The sequence below is a fragment of the Lissotriton vulgaris genome, chromosome 1_1 (genome assembly GCF_964263255.1).
Source record: "Lissotriton vulgaris chromosome 1_1, aLisVul1.2, whole genome shotgun sequence".
Taxonomy (NCBI): Eukaryota; Metazoa; Chordata; class Amphibia; order Caudata; family Salamandridae; genus Lissotriton; species Lissotriton vulgaris.
The window spans coordinates 1,843,382,985-1,843,408,550 of record NC_141685.1 but is presented as its reverse complement, the minus strand read 5'-3'; the positions used below and the strand labels follow the sequence as shown (position 1 = coordinate 1,843,408,550).

The following is a 25,566-nucleotide window of genomic DNA, read 5'->3' as shown; positions in this document are numbered from 1 at the left end:
CGCCAGATGTCCAGAGCTCACTCATGGTCATGCCCTTTGAAAGCACTCGCCTGTTTGTCGATAAAGCCGACAGTGTGCTGGAGCATTTTAAGGACTCTCGGGCTACGGCCACGTCCTTGAATCTCTCCACGACGCGCCCGGCCACGTCTATTTTTCATTCCTTTTGTGGCCATGGAAGGGGCGCCCCTGCCCGCTCGTTCAGTCAGAAGCCTGCGCAGAACCAAACTCAGCGCATCCGTGGGCTTGGAGGCTGCCGGGGCAGCACAGGGGGCCAGCGTGCGGGTCTGTCCACCTCCGCTCCCGCAGCATCTACCTCAAAGCTTTCTAGTCTGAACTTTGGGGTGCACCCCACGTCAGTGGGCGGCCGGATTCGTCATCACCTCCCCCACGTTTTCTGTCACTTCCGACAAGTGGGTGCTGCAACTCATCTGGAGGGGTTACTCCCTCCCCTTCGATTCTACCCCACCAGCCATGCCACCTTAGTTCCATTGCATGTCAGGATCACTTCGTACTTCTCCACCAGGAAGTCATGGCCCTTTTGGCCAAGGGGGCCATCAAGCATGTTCCTGGGACAGAAGTACGACGTGGTTGTTATTCCCACTACTTACTGGTCCCCAAAAAGGACAAAGGGGTCTTGCGCCCCATCTTCGACCTCAGGAACGCCAATCGCTTCCTCCAGAAGGAGAAGTTCAAGATGTTGACTCTGGCTCAGGCCTTGGCTGCCCTCGACCCTGGAGACTGGATGGTAGCGTTGGACTTGCAGGATGCATATTTTCACATCCCCGTCCTGCTGGTCCACCGGCGTAAGCTGAGGTTCACGGTAGGCCAGGAGCATTTTCAGTTTGCCGTGCTCCCCTTCGGCCTTACCAGCGCCCCTTGGGTGTTCACCAATGTGATAGCGGTGGTCGCAGCTCACCTGCGCAGGTCAGGGGTGTCAGTCTTCCCCTACCGTGATGACTTGTTGTTGAAGGCGGGTTTGCTCCAAGCAGTTGTCCCCCACCTTCAGACTACGGCCGACCACCTGCATTTGCTGGGGTTCTCCATCAACGTGCCGAAGTCGCACCTGAGTCCCTCTCAGAAGCTCTCCTTCATCGGAGCAGTTCTGGATTCGACGCGGTTTCTGGTTTTTCCTCCAGAGCAGCGAGTCTGGGATATTCAGGCTATGATTCCAATCTTTCAGCCTCTATCCCGGGTTTTAGTCTGGATGACCCTCCGGCTCCTGGGCCTGATGGCCTCCTGCATCCTGCTAGTGTAACATGCCAGATTGTATAAGCGGGCTCTGCATTGGGACCTGAAGTTTCAGTGGGCACAGCATCAGGGCAACCTGTCCGATCATGTCAAGATCTCGGAGGGCACTGCACAACAATTGCAGTGGTGGCTCACGAATCGCGATTGGGTCAATAGCAGATCCCTCTCCCTTCCCCAACTGGAGCACACAGTGGTGACGGACGTGTCCCTTCTGGGATGGGGTGGCCACTTGGGAGAGGCGAAGATCAGAGACCTCTGGTCTCCGGCGGTGTCCTGGCTCCATATCAACCTTTTGGTGCTTTGGGCGATCCGACTTGCACTGAAGGCATTCCTTACCTCTGTCCGGGGAAGTGTGGTGCAGGTGTTCACGGACAACACCATCGCCATGTGGTATTGCAACAAACAGGGCGGGGTGGGTTCCTGGAACCTATGTCAGAAGGCTCTGCACCTCTGGACATGGCTGGAACTTCAAGGCATTACCTTGGTGGTTCAACACCTGGCAGGTTCTCTGAACGCCAGGGCGGACAAACTCAGCCACCGGTGCTTGATGGATCACGAATGGCGTCTGAACTCAGATGTGGCGCAAGGTCACTTTCAGCAGTGGGGAGAGCCTTAGTTAGATCTATTTGACACCGAAGAGAGCGCGCAATGTCATCAGTTCTGCACGTTGGAATTTCCAAGGCGGCACTCGCTTGGCAACGCTTTTCGTCGCAAGTGGAGTTGCGGTCTGTTGTATGCCTTTCCGCCTATACCACTTCTGCCCAGAGTGCTGAAGAAGATTCGGTGCGACCGGACCCAAGTCATCCTTGTGGCTCCGGATTGGGCACGAAGATACTGGTATCCCGAGGTACTCAACATGGCGATTGATCCCCCGATCCAACTGCCTCTTCGGGAGGATCTTCTGTCGCAGCAGCAGGGGACGGTCCTCCATCCAAACCTGTCCAGCCTCCATCTCCATGCGTGGAGATTGAGCGGCGACAGTTGGCAGTTTTCAATCTTCCTGCCGAAGTCTGTGATGTCATTCTGGCAGTCAGGCGTCCCTCCACTAAAACAGTATACGCCTGCAGGTGGAACAAGTTTTCGGCATGGTGCACAGCAAAGTCTGTGGATGCCCTTTCTGCCCTCTTTCCGAAGTCCTTCTGTTCCTTGTTTCTTTGGCCCAGCAGGGCTCTGCTCTGGGCATTATCAAAGGTTATCTTTCGGCCATCTCCGCCTTTCTGCAGCTTCCAGATCAGCCTTCTCTTTTTAAGTGCCTGGTTGTTAACCGTTTTCTGAAAGGCACTATGCACACATTTCCTCCTGTGCCGTTCATCATGCCTCAATGGAACTTAAACCTTGTCTTGATGTATCTGATGTGCACTCTCTTCGAGCCGCTTCATAACTGTCCTTGGAGTCTTCTTACTCTCAAGACGGTTTTCCTAGTAGCTATCACCTCTGCCAGAAAATTGAGTGAGCTCCATGTTTTTTTTTCCAAACCCCCTTTCCTTTCTGTTTATCCGGACAAGGTGATTTTGAGGACCTGTCCTTCTTTATTGCATAAGCTTGTCACGCCCTTCCACATCGGGCAGACCATCACTTTGCCCGCCTTCTTTCTGCCTCCACATCCTTTTAAATGAGGAAGTGAGGCTCCACCGTTACCCCAAAACGTGTGCTCTCATTCTACCTGAAGTGCACACAACAATTCCAGGTGGATGACTAGCTCTTTGTTGGCTACTTGGGTGCCAAAAAAGGCCGAGCCGTGCACAAACGGACCATCTCTCGTGGGTCGTTCTGTGCATCAAAGCATGTTACTCGTTGGCTAAGAAGGAGCCTCCTGTGGTGCTACGTGCCCATTCTACCTGGGCGACGGCAGCCACTACTGACTTGGGACGCGGTGTTCCCTTGCAGGACATTTGTCAGGCAGCTATGTGGGCTTCACTGCACACGTTCACCAAGCATTACTGCCTTGACAGTCAAGTCCAGAGAGACGGCTTCTTTGGCCGTTCTGTTCTACGTGACTGTCTGGTGTAATCTTGATCGCAGACCCTCCACCGTGGTTGGTATTGCTGGGGTATCTATTCTAAGGTAAGGAATCTATCACTAACGTGTCTCTTTCAGATGCACAAGTTACTACTTGTGTAACGATATATCTGTAAGAGACATTAGTTAGTGATAGATTCCTTACCGCCCACTCATCCTCCCCGTTCTGTGAACTGATTTCTAGGGTTAAGGTCATCTCTTTCAGGGCCCTAGCTTCAGGGCACCAGTGGTCAGTTTCTTGCATGGCTCTGCTTTCCTGGCGCGGAAAATCATGTACAGAACTGACGTCAGCACGCATGGGTGGGGTCTAAGTAGTCTCCGTGACATCATCTTGGCGCCTACGATACCAGCGACGGACGCGGAGCCGCACGACACCACCTACCGATGCGCAGGGGTACTGCTGACAAAAAAACTTTCCGGATCAGATCCAGTCTGACGCCTGGGGATATTCTAAGGTAAGGAATCTATCACTAACCAATGTCTCTTACAGATATATCGTTACACAAGTAGTAACTTGTACTTCAGTGCTCCATTGAGATGACAGACTGGATCAATTGAAGCAGAGGGCTTTTCTTCATCCGTTCACATGTATCACAGTTTGGTCAAGTTGGGAAATTGGTATTAGAAAACAGAGTCAGCAACCTAACCACCCAACTTTCCCCTCCCTCACACTCTCCTGCCCATTGGCCTGATGGTGGCCGTTTTCCTGTGACAAGAGGGGGTATGGATCGAGTGTGGCAATGTGCATGTGGAAATGTGTGGTAAAGAACGTCTTTGGAGTTTAACACAATGCTTCTGTAACTGTGGGGATTTTGGGGTGTATGAAAGACTGGTATCTGCCTGTGAGGAATCTATCATATACTCTGCTGAGGGTCTGTTCCTTACATAGACTTACATACTTCAGATCAGTCTTTTTTACAGGCTATTTTTAATTCTACTTTAGAAAGATGTGAGGCATCATCTATTTTTCATTCTAATTTAAAGTTCCTGCTATGGCTTGCCTTTTCTTGACCTTCTTCGCCCACTGTAGTTCACTCTTTCGTATTTCAGCGGCACATAAGGCTGATGTCTTTTGTATCTTTGAGACTGAATGTTTATCCCAAAATCACAAAGTTACTTAATAGGATAAGTTCCAGCCCTGCACATTTCCTTCTTATCTTATTGCCTGGGACATTGCACCTTTGGGGAGAGCCAACTTCTTGTTCAAACATTTACTCTTGCACCTCTGCCTGCTTCCCTCCCTACTTAAGACCAATAACTCAGCCCCGTAGAGGCATTGCGTGTGAAATCATTCCAGGATAGTCCAGGAAGAGCTACCATAAGTCTTTTTAAAACAAACAAGACCTCCTATCGTTGCCAGTGCCCTCATGTCCACCAATTCTTTATACAAGAGCCAACTCAACTGACTAGTAAACATCATACCCAAATACTTATAAGTGGACACAACATCCACCCTACTATTACCTAACTATAGTAGTGGGCCTCAGCAAGGCCTACCAGGGGTTCGCCCTTCTCTGCACAGAGTCCTCAGACCATAGAATAGAAGTAGGCACAGAAACTGGAATAGAAAATACAAGATTTATTAAACCTCATGAGGTGGAACTACATTCACACAACACCCTTCGGTAATGTATGAAGTAGCACCCTGAATGGAAGGAGCTTGGTCCTTTTATACCCACAGAGGGGCTCAAAAGAAGGCGGTACAAGTACCAGAAGAATGTTTTAGGTACATATAAGGTCATACAGAAAATGCACAGTCAACAAGTGGGAGGAGCTAACAGTGGCTGTTTTTGGCAAACACATCCTGACAGTTACATTCTAGTGGCAGCTGCAAACACAGCTGCAAGATCAACTGAGCATGTGCGAAGGTGGAAGATGCTAAATATAACCTGTCTCTAGGCAGAATACATGAGCAGTTAACAGAAAGATAGGACAGAGCACATGGTGAACACGAGGTAGCACATGGCAAACAAGATGGCTGCCAGAAATACAAAATGGATTGCACAGAACGGGCAAGATAGCCTCTAACTACAGGATGGCTTCTGCTAACGCTAACCCGATCGCTTCCAATTTACAACATAACAACCACTTATACGGTTTACTTTTTTCCCCAAACTGGATTATTTTTAGTTTTCTCATGTTCACCTACAATATATTAACCTCACAATAATGATTGAATTTAGTCAACCTTGTCTGCAGGCCTATTTGAGTTGCGTCCAAAATTGCCAAATCACCTGAATAGAGTAGGCACGACACGTATACCCCGAATTTTCGGGGGAAAAGGAACGAGTTGGTGCCAACTGTCCCAGAAAGTCGGCTAGGAACAAAGAAAACAATGTAGGGGCTAGGACACAGCCCTGCCATAACCCATTTCCCAAGAGGATTCTCCCCGAGAGGGCCCCATCAAGATCAAGCTCAACTTGGGCCCAGTTCCCGGTATGTAATTCCTGCAGAATTGCTATTAAGCAATTTGAATACCCTGATGTCTTAATTTAGCCCAGAGTATACTGCTATCAACCAAATCAAAAGCTGAACTAAAATCAACAAAACAGCAGAATAAATTCTCAGTTGTTTCCCTTGCCTTCTGCCCAAATGCCCATAAACTGAAACAATGATCTATTGTTGAATGCCCAGCTTAAGGCCCCCATGCTCCATGGGAATAATTCTGTTTCCCTCAATCCAATTCTTTAAAGCCCATAATATATCTTTAGAGTACAGTGTTGCACCTACATTAAACACACTTATCAGACGATAATTACCTGTGTCATTCATAGCACCCTTTTGTGTATGGGCCTTATTATAGTGACTTCTAACTTAGAGGAATTATCCCTGTCTTGGGTATGTGTATAAAAGCTTTTGAGAAGAATCCTGCCCTCCACAGGAGGTTTGCTTTTATTACTATTGCTGGCAAGTTATCAGATCCAGCTGCCTAAGTTAAATTTAGAGGGGTTATCATCTTAGCAATAGATTGGATGGAGAATGACTCCAAAACTTCCACCCCCAAAACTGACCAACATTTCCTCACCACTATCTCCCTTGGCTAGTAAATATTGGTTTATTTTGCTACCCAATCAGTTTCTGACACCATCTTGCGGGTGGGGCAGCAATACAGCTTCCCCTTTGGACCAACGTCCTCATGTGTTTTCCTTGTAGTGACCTAATAATCTGGTTCCAGTTAAACTGAAATAAAGCCTGCTTATTTCTCACCACAAAAGCTTAATACTCCCTTTTCTCACAACAGTAGATTGTATTGGTCTCTACATAACCGTCTGATCGCCTTGCCGATCCTATTTTTCTTAACTCCTTCCTAGCAAGTACACACTCCTTATTGAACTACTGCTGCTTAAAATATTGGCAAATCAGATCCTTTTGTATTTACTTATTACATAACCTTACTACAAGTATCAATCGATTTACAACCTCTGCAGTGGTCTTTGCATACCATACAGCATTTGGCTCTCCTACGGCCCTATCCTGGTCCATCAAATGAAGTATTTGACACTGCATTAACTGAGTAATATGTTTCTTATCTATTCTTGTTGTTCAACATTTTGTGAAATCTAGTTCTATTGAGATAGCTTGGTCCCTCAATATTAGATCTACCTCTATGGCTAATTTTAGCCCCCAATGACCACGTCCCTTTAATCTTAACACCTTATATTCTATACAGATATCAATGAACCATGACTGTATAAACATATTGTCAATAGGGCACTGCTGTTTCCAATAAAAACAGTATTTGGGCTGCTGTATCATCCTATTTAAAGTGGCCATTTAGGCATACAAACCCTAACTCAGCGAGAAAACTCGCCATTTCCCTTTCAGACTCGGACTGCTCACATTTTGATTTGTGTTGGGAATAGCGTAACATTCTAGCATATCTAAAATCACAAAATCACCCTTCCTTGGATCTAAGCGTAGGGTAAAGTCCAATAATAGGAGAAACGGGTATTCCCCCGAAAGCTCTGTTAGTTCTACCGGATCCCTTTGAAACACCTTCCTAGACTCCTTCCGAGAGTCCTCATGATTTATATAAACATTCACAACTATCAACTTCTTTTGCCGCAGACAGTCCTCATAAAGATCCATTGAGGAAGCAAATAACCAATCGCTACCTGTTTTAATTATTTTTGCCCTCTTAATACTTTTGGTAGATACCAGTGTCCATAATCCTCCTTTCACTCGCACAGGTCCCAATTTGGTTCGATCTTTTATAAAAATGCATAAAACCATTCTGGTGGAACTCCTCACCCGCCAACCATGTCTCCTGGAAGTAAATGATCTAATTTCCCTCCCATAAATGTGAAAGCTCTTTTGTTCTTATTAGATTCTTGAATCTGTGTACATTCCAGGAGACAACCCCCAAGCCAGCTGCTGCGTCGATTCCCTAATCTATCTGTCCCCTCCATGAAAGAATACTCTCCTTATCAATGCTTATACGCGCAAACCTATTGCGTAAATGGATCAGATCTATCTAACTCTCCCTTTCCATGCACAGTGCACATTGAAGGAGGTTTGTGTCCTGACAATTGCTGCTACGATTTAGCTGAGAAGTGATCATAAAAAACTAGGGGCCAGATATATGAAGCTCAAATGGGTTCGCAAACGCCGAAATTCGCAGAATTTCAGCGTTTTGCGAACTCATTTGAGTAAAATGGTATGTATGTAGCAAATTTCAGTGCAAAATAAGGAATCGCAAATTTGCGATTCCTTATTTTGCGATTGCATGTAAGGAATTGCAAAATTTGTGATTCCTTAAATGCAATGTATGATGCAAAAAAAATTGCTAACTGTCCCTAAGGAATCGCAAATTACCACCAACTTCAAGTTGGTGGTAATTTGCGAATTTCTTGAAAAATGCCAATTTTTGCATTTTTCAAAGTGCCATGTGATGCACATACATGCCCTTAGGGCATGTATGTGCACCACATGTGCACCCATGCCTATTTCAGGGGTGCAACAGGGTGTCCTTTGGACACCCTTGCACCCTTGAAATTATTCTCAATTTGCGATTAGCAAATTGCGAATCGCAAATTGAGAATAATTTCACATTCATTCCTATGGGCCTCCTAGCCCATAGAAATGAATGGGGAATTATTCCTTAATTGAGATTAGCAATTTGCTAATCGCAATTAAGGAATTTTAAGTAATAGCTAAAAAATAGCGAATTTCTACATACATACCATTTTGCAATTCTCAAATAGCGATTCCTTAAAAATTGCTATTTGAGAATCGCAAAAGTGTATCTTGTTACATCTGGCCCCAAGCTTCATAATGGGCTTGGTGGGGTCTTGAACTGGCATGAGACCTACTTTTGCGTCTTGGGCCTTGAACATGTTCAAAGAGGCGAAGACGAGTCGAAGAGCCTTCTAGATGCCATTATTATGAAAGTTAGAGGTATTTGCTCCTTGCAGATGTATGTAGATACTACATGCCATGTATAATGCCACCTGGCCTAACTATGTTTTTGTTTACATAGATGCAGGGGACAATCTTATTTCGTGGCATGGCCCGGATCTTTTGAAATATTGACACTGTGTTGGCAGAGTGGAGATAAAAGTACAATAACAAAACAAAAAGAACTAGTTACTTACCTGTACACTATGGTTCTCCAGTATTATCTTTCATAGATTCACATGCTTGTATCTTCCCCGTCGTCATGGTGGGATTCTCCCGGTAAATAATAACCATAGCAGTAGAAGAAAAACTGCCTGAAACCATAGAGTAGTGAAACCAGAGGGTAACCTCTCCTCCTCATTATGTGGCCCAAACTACAGCCAATCAGCAGCCAGCCCCAGCCTACACCATTCCCAGCAGAGCCACCATACCTCAGATTTCCTACCGCCCAAGGGTGAGCTATGCAGGAAGCCAGAGATAAAAGGTGGTCTACCTAATGGAAACAGGGAGGCGGGTGGGCGCATGTGAATCTATGAAAGATAATACTGGAGAACCATAGTGTACAGGTAAGTAACTAGTTCTTCCTCCAGTATTCAGTCTTTCATAGATTCACATGCTTGTATCAGATTAGATAGCAGTCCTTGTAGTTAGAGCGTTTCTAGGCTAGACCCCTTTCCTTTCCCGGGGCTGTGTGCCATAAATTGCTTCTATTAAAAAATAACTTATTACAAATCCAAAGTAATGAACAATCAAACTTTGCCATTATAATTATTAGCGTAAAGAGAAAAAACATATCATATAGAAGAAATTAGTAAAATATAATTCATAAACATGTACCTTATTTAAAAAGATGTTGTAGAACTGCCTGTCCCACTGCTGCGTCTGCGTTCCATTCCGTGTCCAGACAGTAATGCTTAGTGAATGTATGAGCAGTCGACCAGGTTGCTGCTCTACATATGTCTGGAAGGGATACTCCTGCTAGCAATGCAGAAGACGTCGCCATTTTCCGTGTATCATGGGCATGGACTTTCATGCCGAGAGGCCTTCCTGCTTTCTCATGAAAGAAGGCAATAGCGGATGCAATCCATCTGGAAATGGAGGAACGTGACAGGGGCAGATCTTTTCTGGGCCCCGAGTAAGCGACAAACAGTTGGTTTGATTTGCGAAAACCTTTTGTCTTCTCAATGTAGAACTTTAGGCATCTGCCAATATCCAAAGTATGCAGAGCTTTTTCAGCCGCTGTGGAAGGATTTTTAAAATATGTAGGCAGGATCACAGGTTCATTTAGATGAAAAGAATAAGGTATTTTAGGCACAAATTTTGGGTTAGTTCTTAGCATCACTTTATCTGGCCTGAACTGTATGAAGGGGTCCAAAATAGAAAAGGCTTGGATCTCGCTCACTCTTCTGGCTGATGTGAGCGCCAGCAGTAATGCTACTTTCCATGACAAGAATTGTAGTTCCGATTTATGGATGGGCTCGAACTGAGCTTTCATAAGTTGTGACAAGACTGTGTTAAGCTGCCATGAAGGTGGAGGACGCTTAACAGGAGGAAACTTTCTGAACAGCCCTTTTAAGAACTCCTTGATTAGTCTGTTAGACCACAAAGATGGACATCCTGGAGATTTTTTGTATCTGGAAATTGCTGCTAGATGGACCTTAATAGATGAGTGCGCAAGTCCTGCTTTGGCCAAATGTAGTAAATAAGGAAGAATTTGCTCAGCAGAGGACGACAATGGATGCACTGAGTTAGCAACACACCAATTACAAAATCGCTTCCATTTTGCAGTATATGTTTTGTTGGTAGACATCGCTGTGGCACTCTGCAATATTTCACGGCATTCCGGAGGAATAACTACTGACTGGAATTCGTGCTCAAAAGGTTCCAAGCCGACAATTTTAGAGAGGTCAATTGTGGATGAAGAACTTGGCCCCTGTTCATGGAAATCAGATCCTTGGTTATTGGGAGCTGTATCTTTGGTTCCACCGACATTTGTAGAAGCTCCGTATACCAAAACTGCCTCGGCCAGGCTGGGGCTATTAGAATTATCTGGCAAGGTTCTGCTCTCAGTAATCTGGGGATTAGGGGAAAAGGAGGAAAGGCGTAGGCGAACATCCCTGTCCATCGGAGGTGAAGAGCATTCCCTCTCGAACCTTGCTGAGGGAACCTGCTGGCGTAATGTCTGCACTTTTTGTTGCTCTGAGTTGCAAACAGATCCAGGCTCGGTCTGCCCCACATGCTGAAAATCCGATCTATCTGGACTTGGCATAGTTCCCACTCGTGGCAAATGTCTGATGACCTGCTTAATAGATCCTCCCTTGCGTTGTCTATTATTGGAACATGTTCCACTTGCAGCAATATGTTCTGACGCAATAGCCAGATCCAGATTCTCTGTGCTTGAATCGATAGAGGTTTCGATCTCGTGCCACCCTGCTTGCGCAGATAAAACATTGTTGTTGTGCTGTCTGTTCTCACTAAGACCGATGAACCCTGGATTCTGGGAAGGAAAGCCTGAAGGCCCAGAAAGACGGCTTTCAATTCTAAGAGATTGATGTGAAGTTTTGCCTCTTGAGGAGACCAAAGGCCCTGAATCTCTAGGTCTTGCAGGTGTGCTCCCCCACCTTTCAATGAAGCATCTGATGTCATCACGTAACTCGGTGACTGAGGTTCGAATAACAGCCCATTCGTAAGGTTGCTCCTGATACTCCACCATGACATTGCTTGTTTGATCTGACCGGTTAGGATAAGCTTGTCGTCGAATGATCCCAGGGCTTGGACCCATTGCTTGTCCAAGGCTTCTTGCAGCGGTCTCATCTGCAAACGGAAGTTTGGGATCAATGGAATACAGGAGTACATCATCCCCAGTAATGACTTGAATATTCTGATGGAAGTTAACTTTTTTGATGTCAGGGTTGCAATCAGATTCAAGATTTTTGTTATTCGATCTTCTGACGGGAAGGCTTTTAGTTCCTGTGTTTTCAGGATTGCTCCTAGAAATTGTAGAGAGCGAGTCGAATGAAAAAACTATTTCTCTCGGTTTATCCGAAGACCTAAACTTTGGAAGAGATCTATGGACATCCTCAGAGATCTCTGTGTTGTTTGGAACGATGGTCCCTTTATTAACCAGTCGTCCAAATAGGGAAAAATTTGGAGACCTTGCTGTCTTAATTGTGCCGCTATTGGAGCCATGCATTTTGTAAATACTCTGGGGGCAGACTTCAGGCCGAAAGGCAAAACTTTGAACTGGTAATGGCGCCCCGCCACCATGAATCGCAGATACTTCTTGTGTTTTATGTGTATCGGAATGTGGAAGTATGCATCCAACAGGTCTAGAGAGACCATGTAGTCTCCCTTGCGAAGCAACAGAAGAATTTCCTGCAAGGACAGCATACGGAAAGAAATTTTCTTTATGTAATTGTTCAGATCTCTGAGATCCAGCACCTGTCTCCATTTTGATGATTGTCTTTTCCTTATAAGGAAGAAGTGCGAATAAAAACCTTTTTCCCGCTGGTCTGATGGAACCTCTTCTATCGCTCCTTTCAGTAGAAGAGATAAAATCTCTGTTTTGAGAGCTGACAGATGTTGATGAACTCTGAACAGAGGTGGACGGTTTGGAGGTCTTTGTGAGAATTCCAGGGTATGACCCTGTGCAACGATGTCTAATACCCATCTGTCCGATGTTATGGACTGCCAATGCGGGAGAAACTGAGAGAGGTAGTGGAACTGGTCGGTCTGAAGCGGTATTGGAGGCACCTGAGGAACATCACTGTCTGCGACCAGAGTCTTGCTTCCCTCTGGCGGCGGACCTTCTTCTTCCCTGTTGATGGAAAGAAGTGTTTGGAGCCCGATATTGCTGGTTGGAGGAGTACTGACGGTTTCCCTGCTGGCTGTAAGGTTGATACCGATTTGATTGGAAAGAGGATCGCTGTTGTTGAAAATGTCCCCTGGAGCCTCAGCCACGAAAGGACTGAAAACGGTTCTGCTGTAGTGAACCCAAGGATTTAGCAGTGTCCGTATCTGCTTTTATTCCCTGCAACGCCTCGTCAATGTGTTTTCCAAAGAGGCTTTCGTCATCAAAAGGCATGTCCAAGATTTTAGATTGAACCTCTGGACGAAAGGATGTGGCTTTGAGCCATCCTTGCCTCGGTAGAGCTATCGCCCCAGCCATCTGACGGAAAGCTATGGAAGCTATATCCATTGCCACATCTATGGATTCTGATGCTGCCCTGGCTCCATCCTGTAAAATGGTAGTTGCCTCCTCTTTTTTGTCCTCCGGAAGGTGCGACAGAATTGGTGCGATGTCCGACCACATCTGCCTATTAAACCGGCTCAGAATCGCCATAGCATTAGTTGCCTTGATTGAAGCTGCTGCCATGACTGCGAAACGTTTACCTATGCCATCCATCTTCTTGCCCTCTTTATCAGGAGGTGCCACACATGTTGCCATAGGGTTCTTGGAGCGCTTCTGCGCTGCTTGGGTCACCACCGAATTCGGTCGAGGATGGCCAATGAGGCATGCTGGAGCCGTCTCTATAGCGCAATACTTTTTATCCAGCTTGGGTATAGAAGCTGGAACTGAGGCTGGATTCTTCATCAGCTTGAGACATTCAGCCCAGACATGATCAATAATCGGTATAGCTCTAACGGATTTCCTGGCTGACTCCTTGAAGTCGTAGAGGAAACATTCACTAGCCTTGGCTGGCATTTCAAGCTGAAATCTCTTAGCCGCTTTTTCCATTAAATCATGAAAACTGGCTATGTCTTCTGGCGGAGAGCCCAACCACGTCATCTTGAGTGATTTCTCCTTCCTCCTCTTGATCATCCTGATCAGAATCATGTATATCATCCCGAATCGTGATAACCTTTTGTACCTCCTTCCGAGGAGGTGGAGGAGGAGTAGGAGGCTGAATCAGGGGTGTTTCTTTTGCTGGTTGTGAAACATTACCAGCGGCCGCGGAAGAGACTGGGCATTATCCTCCAGAAATTGACGGTAATAACTGTCAATCATGCTTCTCAGATCTGATATAAGAGAGACAGGCACTGACATAGCCTCTTCCCTGGCGGGCGTTTCTACTTCCTCTTCGTCATCATAATGGTAAGCTTGATGAAATGACTCGTATCTCATCTGGCCCTTGACCGGCCGATCTCTAAAAGAGAAATGCTACTGTTCCTCTTGTTGGCCTTCCTCATCAGTATCCTGATGCTTAATATGGAGCTGCGACGGACTGTACGCAACACCGTAGGATCCTTCCTCCTCAGATTCCTGGCAATCCAGAATAGTAGAGGGCAGCAGTGGTGAAATCTTTGGCGTAGAAAACTCCTCTCTTTTGCTCGTCAACAGTCCCGTCGACGGAGTCATCCTCTTAATAGAAATATAAGTAGAAGTAATCCTTGTAGGCGATGCCATCACCAACGATTTTTTCATCGTCGACGGGGCCGTCGATGGAACAATCATCGGCATCGTCGACGGTACGCTCGTCGACGAGGATCTTGCCGTCAACGAAGGTCTGGAACTCACAGTCGACGGAGTCGTCGTCGTCGACGAAGCTGTCGTCGTCGAGGTTGTCGTCGTCGTCGACGAGGTGGTCGTCGTCGACGAGGTGGTCGTCGTCGAGGCCGTCGACGGTCTCGTCGGCGATCTGACTGGAATTTCGATAGTTTTCGGCGACGGAAGCGACGACGGAGCCTTCTTTCCTGAGGAAGGCTTGAGAGGAGTTGGAGGGAGAGAAGTAGAGGATTCCCCTTCCTTAGATTTTCCTGCTTTAGGTTTCTTCCCATCTCCCTTTTTCTCAGAGGACCCTCTCTTCTGTTTTTTAGAGGTGTGTCCTTTGGCTTCCCCCTCAGACTCCGAGTCTGGAGCTTTCCTTTTCTGAAGCCATAATAAAAGGCGCGCTTCTCTATCCTTTAGAGTTTTGGCCGAGAAGGTCCGACAATACTTGCAGTCCTTAGGAACATGCTTAGGGTACAGACAGAACAAGCACTCCTTGTGAGGGTCCTCAGAAAATAGCCTGGCCTTCCAACAGGACCTGCAAGCTCTGAAAAGGCTCTTCTTGGAGCTTTCAGCCATTCTGAGATTATTAATGCTGACAAGAACAAACACAATACCTGACTCAAAGAGTGAAGGTCAAAAGTTCAGTGAAGAGAGAAAAAAACTGAGCAGAGCTCAGGGAGACTCCTTCTCACACGAAGGCGGTTGGAAATCTGAGGTATGGTGGCTCTGCTGGGAATGGTGTAGGCTGGGGCTGGCTGCTGATTGGCTGTAGTTTGGGCCACATAATGAGGAGGAGAGGTTACCCTCTGGTTTCACTACTCTATGGTGTCAGGCAGTTTTTCTTCTACTGCTATGGTAATTATTTACCGGGAGACTCCCACCATGACGACGGGGAAGATACAAGCATGTGAATCTATGAAAGATTGAATACTGGAGAATATACTTTTATATATGATAACCGTGTTAACAAAAAGCAACCCATTACATTTGTTTAGCACCGTGATGACTTTTGTCTTGTTTTGTTGGATTATAATGAAATTTACAATTCAAGTTCTGAAATGTCAGAAAATTAAAATTGTAACTAGCGACACAAATTCAATTTCCTGCAAGGATGTTTGTAGAGCTGGCTTCTTCAATGAGTAGCTTGTGATCTACTGGTGGCGTTCAGCTACATGTAAGTAGCTTTCTTATGTGCTGCCTAGCCTTCTCAATTAGAAGTTTGGCTTGACTGAATTAATATACTTATATGTCTCTCATCAGAGATGTTCCGGTAGTGGATATCTCTTATGTGGCCATGTTGTCATCCTTGCATACTTTTGCTAAACATACCTGCCTCACTGATCACATATGCACTGACAGGTACTTTGACATGACTGTGTTGCATGACTTCCTTGCTTAGGCGGTACTACTCAGTCCCACCTCCCACTGAATATTACTGTGGGGCCTGCTCATAAGGTGGGGAATCTGTGCTAAGAGGTATCCATCAGAATGTATGATGGTGACATTTCTGGTAGATGCACATTGTTCCATTGAATGAGAAACTGTACATTCAATATGAATCTGTATTTTCAAAACTCATAAGCTGATGTTTGGAGAACATCGAGGAAATTGTCAAATGTATTTGAAGCTGGTGATTTGAATGATAAATGATATGGTACTGTACTAATATTAATGCCTTGATGCCAGGGGGATTGCAGTAATAGCAGTTATGTATTACTCATGTACAGTCCACTGCAAATTGATAACACATTTTTTTTATATTACTGACGCAACATTGCCTGATGAACTTAGGTGGTCACTGCTGGTAATCTTGCATGGGGGAGGGACGAAATCTTATCTGATGTGGTCACAAGTCTAATCCTAATAATATTAGTAGCGCAGGTGATTATCATTGAACACATGTAGAGAAAAGATTGTAAAACCCAGTTGTGGAGGATCTCAAAATTATACCAGATATTAAATTATTAATACAGGTGACCTGTTCCATGACACAGGGGTGATGTCAACAATGACCTAGTATGAAGTAAATGTTTGCACTGGATGGGTTGAGGGAGTCGAACTGCAAGCATGTGGTCCATTATTGGGATTGTGAGAGCGAAGGCCGGTTGGGAAGCTGGCAGTTGAACAATTGTTGACTGGGGCCTACGTCTTTTGAATTCAGAAGAGCTTGCAACAGGTGAAGCAACTACTACCTCTGACAACTGGGCCCTCTTACTTTGTTTTGGGAGCCTTGGTTGGAGTGAAGCTAGACTGCGATTTAGAGTTCTGGGGAAAATGCAGATACTTTGAAACAACCATGTGTCACAAGCCAATTGTTGGTCTAGAAGACAACAGATTGTAGTAGTTGGGTCTGACGCTCACCGCTGCACAGCAGTGCAGGTAGTTGGCCAATGTGTACTTTAGTAGCCAATGGATGCTATGTTATAAAGTGGGTGCTCAAGGCATAAGTCGAAACCGGCTCACTTGATACTTTGCTTGATGTGACATATCATCCGTGTTTGCTGCCCGATGAACCTGCTTCCATGTGGGTCTGTGCGTGAGCAGCTGCCTCTTTCGCCGCTGCTCTGCCTGCTCCTGGTGCCCCAGTCTTGGAGCCCATTTCCATAAGAATGCTTATCCCAGTTATCATGCAGGGAGGCTCGGAGCTTAGGTGCTTGTTATTTTTCTCCAAGCAGTGAGCCTCGGTAGAATGCTGCTGGTTCCGAGATGTACCCTGCAGGAAGAATCCAGGCGCTCGAGCCGGGCTCCACGCTTTTTGTTCGAATCCATAAATAGATAGCTGCAGCAGCAGCAGCAAATGTTACTCTGCCTGTAGTTTAAAGTCACATTGCTCCTTTTCGAGGCGCACTGAAAAGCCTCTTTCTGAGTCGTGGCTGCTCGCGACAGATGTGACCGATCTGATAAATGACAATTGGCGCCGATGCTGAGGCTCCGCTTAGCTGTATCCCTCCGAGGCGCCCCGGAGAGGAGCGACAGAGACAACAGACGCAAAAACCTTGTTTGTGCCTATCTTTCAGGTTGAAGCCAAGCTAATCGACAAATTGGATAGCTTGATGTCAGAAGGGAAAGGTGACGAGACGTACCGCGAGCTCTTCAACAGCATGTGAGTATGCCATTTAACCCCTACTAACTTATGCATGCGCGAGATTAGGCAGCGCCGCCGCAGATGAATATATATGTTGCTTCATGGAAACAGCTGAGACCTTTTCCTTCCACACACAGTGTGAAATGTGCCAGTGGGAACTGCAGGGAAACGCGAAATGTCTACTGCAATGTGCTTAGTGCTTCCGCTCGCTGTTTTGTTTGGAGCAGTAATTGGGGACTGCTGTGCATGTTATCTGAAGGCGCGCTCCATCAGCCACCCTCCCTCCTCGAGACGCTAGGTTTGGGAAGGATGCCCCAGCAGTGGGCGGGTGGAAGGTTAAAGTGCACCGCTTGCAGCAAGAGATGACAGCAATGCATGGGTATTTGTTTTCCCAGGCTGGCTTTTCCGTACAGTAGGTTGAAGTTACAGTGCATCCCCAGATCTGAGCGTGCATGCGTGTTTGCGTTTCTGAATGCTTCTGGACTGGCTATGTGCTTGCAGTGATTGCGATTAGCCGATTAATCGTCAGCTTGCCCCCCGGATCCCCGGTAGCGCGCTCGCGCTCTGTAGCGCGTGCGGTGCAGTGTGATGTGTGAGCATTGATTCCGAGCGGCTGCAGCCCACGCAAGCTTGGGTAGCAGCACACAGCTCTGTTCTCCAGTGCGTCGCTGTCCCTGCGGCCATGGGTTCGCCCTGCAGGCTCGGGAGGCAGTCGGGAGAAGGGCGCACAGGCACCGAGCCACAAAGAGTAGCCTGTGCTAAAATGTGAGGCGCGCGCAGTAAGCATCGCTGTCAACCCATCGAATTAGCAGGCATGGCAAGGTGAGGCTGCTGCGGTGTGATTTCACTCTTTATTTTCACTGCGTTTCCTCTTGAATAACCCCGAGTCTAATCCATGTTTGATGTTTGCATTTTGCTACCTGCTCTGTTTGGGATATTTCTTCCTTAAATGTAATGGTTTGAGGTATCGAGGAGCAAGGCCCCCTGCCTCCCCTTCCTACTGGCAGCGTCCTGACAAATGTAAATGTTTTTTCTCAAACCATTGAACCAATTACCGCCCTATTTCAACCATTTTCTTTCAATTTCTTCAAGTAGCTCTTTTAGAGCAAACCTTTGCCCGCGCTGTTTTAGCAACATATTTCTATTAATAAAATGTTCCTCCTGCAGGAGGCGTGTGTCCGTGGGCCGGCCACCGGGCAGCGTGGGGCACGTGGGCAGCGTGGGGAGAGGGCTAGGTCTGCGGCTTCGAACATTTTAGGACAGTCACTCCAGCTGTGCTTTTAGTGGAAGGACCGAGATTGGCAGGGCATGGTTTAAATGCAACAATTATGGAAACAGCTCGTTTTCGTCGCCAATGTCTGTTGGAGGCAAACTGTTGCTAACAGCCTTTTCCTGATGATGTCTTTGCAGGTTTGGTCATTTTGGGTAGGCAGCGGGAGGAAGAGTGAAGCCAAATTCCGGCATCTCTGCGGTATCATTGGCAGCAATGTATTTTTAGTTTCCCACCTTATATTTTGTGGATTGTGTTCTTAAAGTGAAATCGCTGCATGGCAGTACCAAGAAGCAGAATATACCACAGGGTACTATGGTTTGTGTTCCGGCAAACGGCAATGGGTATTTTACACTCCAAAAGCCAAAGGCACTAGGGAACGGGCTTTTAGTGTGTACTTTGGGTGACAGGGATTTTAAATAAGAGCACGTGTTAGGGGACATTTAATGATCAAAAGGCATGTTCCCTCCTCTTCTGTTTCAGTTGGTGCTCGGTATTTTGCTAGGTAAACATTGCATGCTAGAGGTGGCTGCACGCGCACCTTCTTTCCAGGCCCCTCCACTGTGTAGTGTGTACTTTTTGAAAGAGACCACACAGGTTGATTTTGGGTCGTGGTCATATATACAACATTGAATAGATTGAAAAGCCACACATTCTCCACCCAGTAAGGCGTGTTTGATTATATTGAAAAAACTTAGTTCTGCAAAAGTGTCTGGAAACTTTAAGTGATGAGGTGTTAACTTATATATTTCTTTTTTTATTCTTAATGCATTGCTTTGCTTGTAGGCCAGTGGTGTTTGTAAGTACCTCAGGTATGTCAAAAAAGCCATTGTTGGGAGCTGAGCATTAACAAACTTCATTCAGCTGTTTGCCTCAGGACAGACTGGAAGTGCACACTGGTTTCTGTGCTTAGGCCCTCGTTTGCACATGCAGGTGCCCTGGGTTTGGTGCATGGAAGACCAAGGAGTAATTCACTATTCTTCTGAGCCAGATTGTGTGGCGTTTCTCGAGTAACTCACTGCAGTGAATAAGTCCTGTTTCAACCGCAGACAGGGTGGGTGTGATGCACCAGGCCTATGTGCATCATTATGAAGTATGGCCTAGCAGCGGCCCGGTAAGGGAAGGGTGGTCCAGGCATTCCTGGCCTGAAGCACACCTGTCATGACAAACACCATATTAAACCCTTTACCACAAGGGGCTTTATCAATCCAACAGCATGGAGCTGTGACGGGACATCTTAGAACAGCAATGTTCAAGAAGGTCATTAAAATGTTTGTAGACTTGAAATAATCTTTGAAATGCTAAAGGTGTTCATATGGAAATAGGTAATGTCTGAAAATGCTTCCCTGGATAACAACAACTTGTTCACACTTATTTTCCCTGAGAACCGTGGAGTACACTGAGATCTTAAATCTGACCCTCACAATCAGACATCACTGGCATGTCCATGTGAGTACATGCTTCTCTTAAAATACCTGGCACCCATTTGGAACCCATGTATTTAAAGTTTTGGTAACAGAAACATACCATTTGCAAGAGTATCATATCGGAGGTTTGCATGGACAACGCTGACGGTTACTGTGGGGGCAGCTGTTTACTTTTCTCTTTTTAAGGTTGGTTCACTTCAGATCCAGTGTGACAGCCTCGCACTAGGACCACTGTCACCCTGCTGTACGTTTTAAATGAGCTAAACTTGGATTCTTAATGTGTGCCCATTTTTCTTAATACTATGTATTGAAAGATCCTGTATTATCTGAGAGCACTTATTTATAACTGGATTTCTGCGGTTTTACTAGATGGTAGGGGTCGCGCGCAAAAGTATGCAGCCTTTATAATTACACGTGTACCTCCGTGACGTCATTTGCTGATTGAATACAATCCATCGAGGTACAGGGTTCTTGCAGTGTAACCTTTTGCCCGAAGCAACGTTGAGACCACATCAGTGCTAAGACACATTGAACAGCTCATTAGTAGATATATATTTGCTTTATTTTTTAACATTGACCAAGTGTGAAACAGCATCTGTTCATCTGTTCTGTTTGTTTTTGCATCACCCAAAGATTTTGCAGATATGCTGGGGATCTTTTTTTCTGTAGTATAACATGGTAGTTTGTAAATGTTATTGAATTCTCTTTTTGAGACCTTGAGTTTCATTTGGAGCATCGTTTTTCCCCAGATGTATTAGAGTTCACAATTCTCTTTACAGAGGTATCCTGCACTCCAGGGGTCTTTATTCCGACCATCTCCCTCCCTGTTACACATGTCCTCCGGGAAGGCCGGCGGCGCAGACTGTGATTGGCAGTGTTCTGCTCCTGTGCATGCCTGCGCTTAGACTGTACTCTTGAGTCTTCTGGACAGGCACACTCGGGGAGCTTGCCGCTGTCCACATTTTGGCAGACTGCATCAGAGTTGTGCTGGCGGTGACCGACAGCAGTTACCTTTTGGTGACATAATTGCCACAGGGGATGTTGCTGTAGACAGACTGTACATGTACCATTGTGTGCAAGAGACATTTACTGATGCCCCGAAAATTCCGTACGAGTGAACTGGCTGTTTCTTTGCTGTGTGTGTGGCCTTTCTGCCCTTATTGATCTCAATGTCTGCTTGTTAATAACAGTGGTAGACATAAATATTTGTGCCATAAACAAATATTTCAGTGGTTAGATGTCCGTGATTATCGTAACATTCCCCATGACCTTCACAATCCAACAGAAAATCTAACTAAAACCCAAAACGATGTGTTGTACTACAGCTGACTGGTGGTTCTGCCCATTTTAATTCAAATGTGTTGGAACCATCGTCATGGATTGATAACAGATTAGAAGAGCACGTTAAAATTTGTAGGACTGCTTGATTTTCCTATCTTGCCTAGTATGATAATTGCTTGAAATAGTTTTTAGAATGGAACAGGAGGTTTGAATGCTTAATAGGCATGTTTGAATGTATTATTAGGAACCTGGCTTTGAGAAAATAGTCTGGCGTCTCTGAGATGCACAGATTTATGCAGGAGCATTTGAAGTTATACATACTCTTAGACAGACTGCTTTCCGACGCGAGTCCTTTGCTCACTTTGCCACTGGATTCATGCTAGCCTGGCTGATAATGGGTGTTACCCCAAAACCGGTCCCAGGATGCCTTTTTCCGGTCTGGGGGAGACCTGGCTTGGCAGCTCGGGCTGAACTGTTCCCATGAGGAACAGGGTCAAGACTGATTTGTTTATGGCTGGGTCTGAACTGGAGTGGCGAAGTGAGCTAAAAAAGGATGACTGATTTAACCCAGATCTAATAGTGACTGGGGGTGAGTGTCTGAAAAGTTTCAGCGCTCCATCCATCATCTCCTTGTGTTTGCTGTGTTCGCCCTAAGTTGACCGGGTGTGCCCATACATGGGGCCCCTTGATCACGTTGTCACTGGATTCAAGCTAGCCTGGCTGATGAGGTGTGTTACCCTGAAACCAGACGCAGGATGCTTGTTTCTGGTCCAGGGAAGACCTGACTTGGCAGTTCAGGCTGGACTGTTCCCATGAGGAACAGGGTCAAGACTAATTTGAATATGGATTGGTCTGAACTGAGGTGGCGAAGTAAGCTAAAGAATGATGATGGATTCAACCCAGATCTGTGACTGGGGTCGAGTGTCTGAAAAACATCAGTGCTCCATCCATCATCTCCTTGTGTTCGCTTTTCCCCCCAAAAAAACACACACATTAACCAAGCCAGAGGGTCCGGTTTGTATCCATAGTACAATGCATCTGTGTGCGCAGCATGAAGATGTGTTCTGTGTAGTTTGTGCAAGGTTTCGTATGCTGAGGAATGATGTGTACTTGTTAGGAGTGTGATATTTCTTTTAAGTTGTTATGATTTGATGGGCAGAGCTGGTGTTTTTTGTTTGTTCTATAAGACCTGGAAGTATCAATATGTGACATTTTTCAAAGTAGCTGTGCAAGTGGTTATGGTTAAAGTGCCCGTGATTGAGTGGCGATGGAGGTAGAGTCTTTGGTGTTGACGATACCAAAGGATCAGTGGTGGTTAAAGTTGCTGTTTGTATGTGGATTTCTGTGACAGGACTTTTATTTGCAGTGTTTTAATCAAGGTGTGTTTGGATGGTGCCGAGGTGTAGGTGGTGTTGGAATATGTTCGGTTGGAACGGCATTGGGAGCGATGGAGAGGTTTTAGCACAGTTGTGGAATTATTGTGTGCATGTTGTGGCTACAATGTTTTTATGTCAGTGGTGATGTGACAACATGTGAGGATAGGTGAAAATGAGTGGTGGTATGAGTTGATTTGGGTTCTTTGTGTGTATTTGTGTAGGCAGCAGAGGTTGAGTTGTCATAATGGAAGCTGTGAGTGGTTCTTACAGTGACCACAGGTCTGTAGTCGTGTGAGTGGCACTGGGTAAGAGCTGGTTATGGTTGATATTGGTGAACTGTATTGATACTGGTTGCAAGCTTTAGTAACTTGAGTGTCATTGGTTGATTGGTACTGTGAATGACAGTGAATCAGTGGTTTTGCAAAAAGCATGAATGTCGGTGACTGAAAGTGTGATAGGCTGCCGGTGAGTGTTGATTATGGTGATTGTGCAATTGTGGGGATTGTGAGAGGCTGGGAGATTGGTGACTAGAGGTGCTCTGTATCTGTCATGGAGGTAGTGAAAGTTAGCTAGTGTGTTCAGTTCGTGAGTGAGCGGATTTAACAGAGTGATGATAATGGTGAGAGTGGCTGTGTTTTGGTGGTGTCAGTGACTGCATCATAGGTGGTGAAAGTGGCTGTGGTTAAGCAGCGGCGTAAATTGCAGTGGTGTGTGGTATTGACTACTCGTTGTTAAGAAAATTCACTCTAAGAGAACTTTGGAATTGTATAGATGAATTAAAATCTGATTTCCTTGACATCCTTCTCTGATAATTGCAAATGGGGTTTACGAATGTTCAGATTGCCAGTGATTACAGCTTGGCTGGTTAGATGGATGGTGCTGGTACTGAAAGCATTCAGCTACATGAGCTGATAATGGAGCAGTTCCTACTTAAGGGTGCCCCTCCTGCTGGTTTACTTCTAGCAAAGCTCTTTGTGCAGTTAGTCCTTGGGACTAGGTTTTCACCACTATTAGAGGGTTTGGTGAAGTGCAGATGTGTATCTTTCTAATTTTATTACTCAGTTGCTGTATACAAATTGCTCATGCCACACAAATGAATGAAAACCATTACAGCAATTGGTAGTTCGACAATGGTATGAGCTAGTGAGCACATTTCTCCATGATGTAGGAGTGGTGAAATGCTTGATTGAAACTGGTGATTAGAATGTATAATAAGGTCTGGAGAGCTCACTATTCTTGTTTTTGCCCAATCACCTTAGTGGTAATCCAGCATTAAGTAAATAAACTCGGAGTGAAATATTAAGACTTGAGCAGCCGTAATTAATATAACTAATAAAGTCTTGATGTGAAACATGCTGTGCGCATGTACGTGCATACCTTACTTGTCTTCAGACATGTATGTCTGATAGAAGCCTGCATATGAAATTGACCAAGGACCAATATACATGAACTACCATCTGATCTTCCACCAACCACCCAGAAACCCTTGCTCTGCCTCCCTCGCCCTTGCACAGACACCATGCATCTGCCGGAGCCACAGCGGAGGCCACTCCTTTTCCCATCTCACTGCCAAGTCCTGGAATGCCCTCTCTCTCTGCCTCTGAACTTGACCCTCACTAACGGACTTCATAAAGAGACTCAAGACCTGGCTTTTTGACTAGCCTAAAAACCTAGTGCCTGGATACTCTCACGGGTGATCAGTCACATTCTACAAGTACTGGTTGATTGATTGTTTGATCTTGGATATTTGTTATGGGTAACAGAGGCAGGGGTGTTTCTCAGCTACTAACCAGTCTGTCTGTCTGGATATATCAGGATGCTATGCCTTCACACTGCAATCTTGACAACAGCTTCCAAACTGCGTTCATTGTAAACTGTAGCTGCCACACTGCTTTTCCAGTGATGTGCACTTATAATCTATGAGCCCATATGCCAAATGCTGAGGCAAAACATTTCTCTGTTACTGCAAGTCTACAGATGGCCGGTTCACTGATATGTGTAAATTTATCAGTGTACATTATGACACTAAACAGTTGTTGGCAACACCAATATATATATTGGTATATATATATATCTGTTTGAGACCACTTGTATTTATTTGGGCTGGAAGTTAAGGTTTCTATTCAAGCTTCCCCTGAGGGAACCATTTTGTAAGTTAATAGTATCAGTAATTAGGTAACTAACCTGAACAGAAGTTCAGCACGCCATGATCTTTGTGTAGGGAAAACATGATATATATATATATATATATATATATATATATATATATATATATATATATATATATATATATATATATATATATATATATATATATATATATATATATATATATATATATATATATATATATATATATATATATATATATATATATATATATATATATATATATATATATATATATATATATATATATATATATATATATATATATATATATATATATATATATATATATATATATATATATATATATATATATATATATATATATATATATATATATATATATATATATATATATATATATATATATATATATATATATATATATATATATTACCTACTGGCGGTTGCCAGTAGGTATATATAGTTAGGATTTTTTCCCTATGGGATTTCTGAAAATTCTATGTCTAATAACTTTGGCGTTTGTGGACGGAATCGGCTGAAATTTTCAGGAAAATGGCACATTTTGTTTCTGAGCAGCTCCTGGAAATTTGGGGGGGGGTTCGTCAAGGGGGGGCTGAGAAAAAAGGGGGGTCCCAAAACGCGTTTTTCCCATGTTAATTTCCATAGGGCGGTTGGACTCACTTTTAGCCCGAACGGCTGAATGGATTTCCACGAAACTTGGCAAAATTGTAGGGACTGTTAGCCCGATGTGCCTTTGCTAGGTCTCAATATATGTGCTTCAGTGGATTTTGAGAAATTAACGTTTAAATCAAGATATATATCTGTAACAGTGCTCCGGG

At 45.0% G+C, this 25,566-nt stretch overlaps 1 protein-coding gene across 1 annotated transcript in view; it reads left to right on the top strand.

Moving 5' to 3' along the window:
- The window catches only part of DOCK4 (dedicator of cytokinesis 4), a 1,616,764-nt gene that overhangs the window by 1,216,691 nt on the left and 374,507 nt on the right, over positions 1–25,566 (top strand). Inside the window, exon 32 of the mRNA XM_086919301.1 lies at positions 17,173–17,258. Coding sequence (XP_086775427.1) covers positions 17,173–17,258 — 86 coding nt within the window. The remainder of the gene's footprint in view (positions 1–17,172; positions 17,259–25,566) is intronic.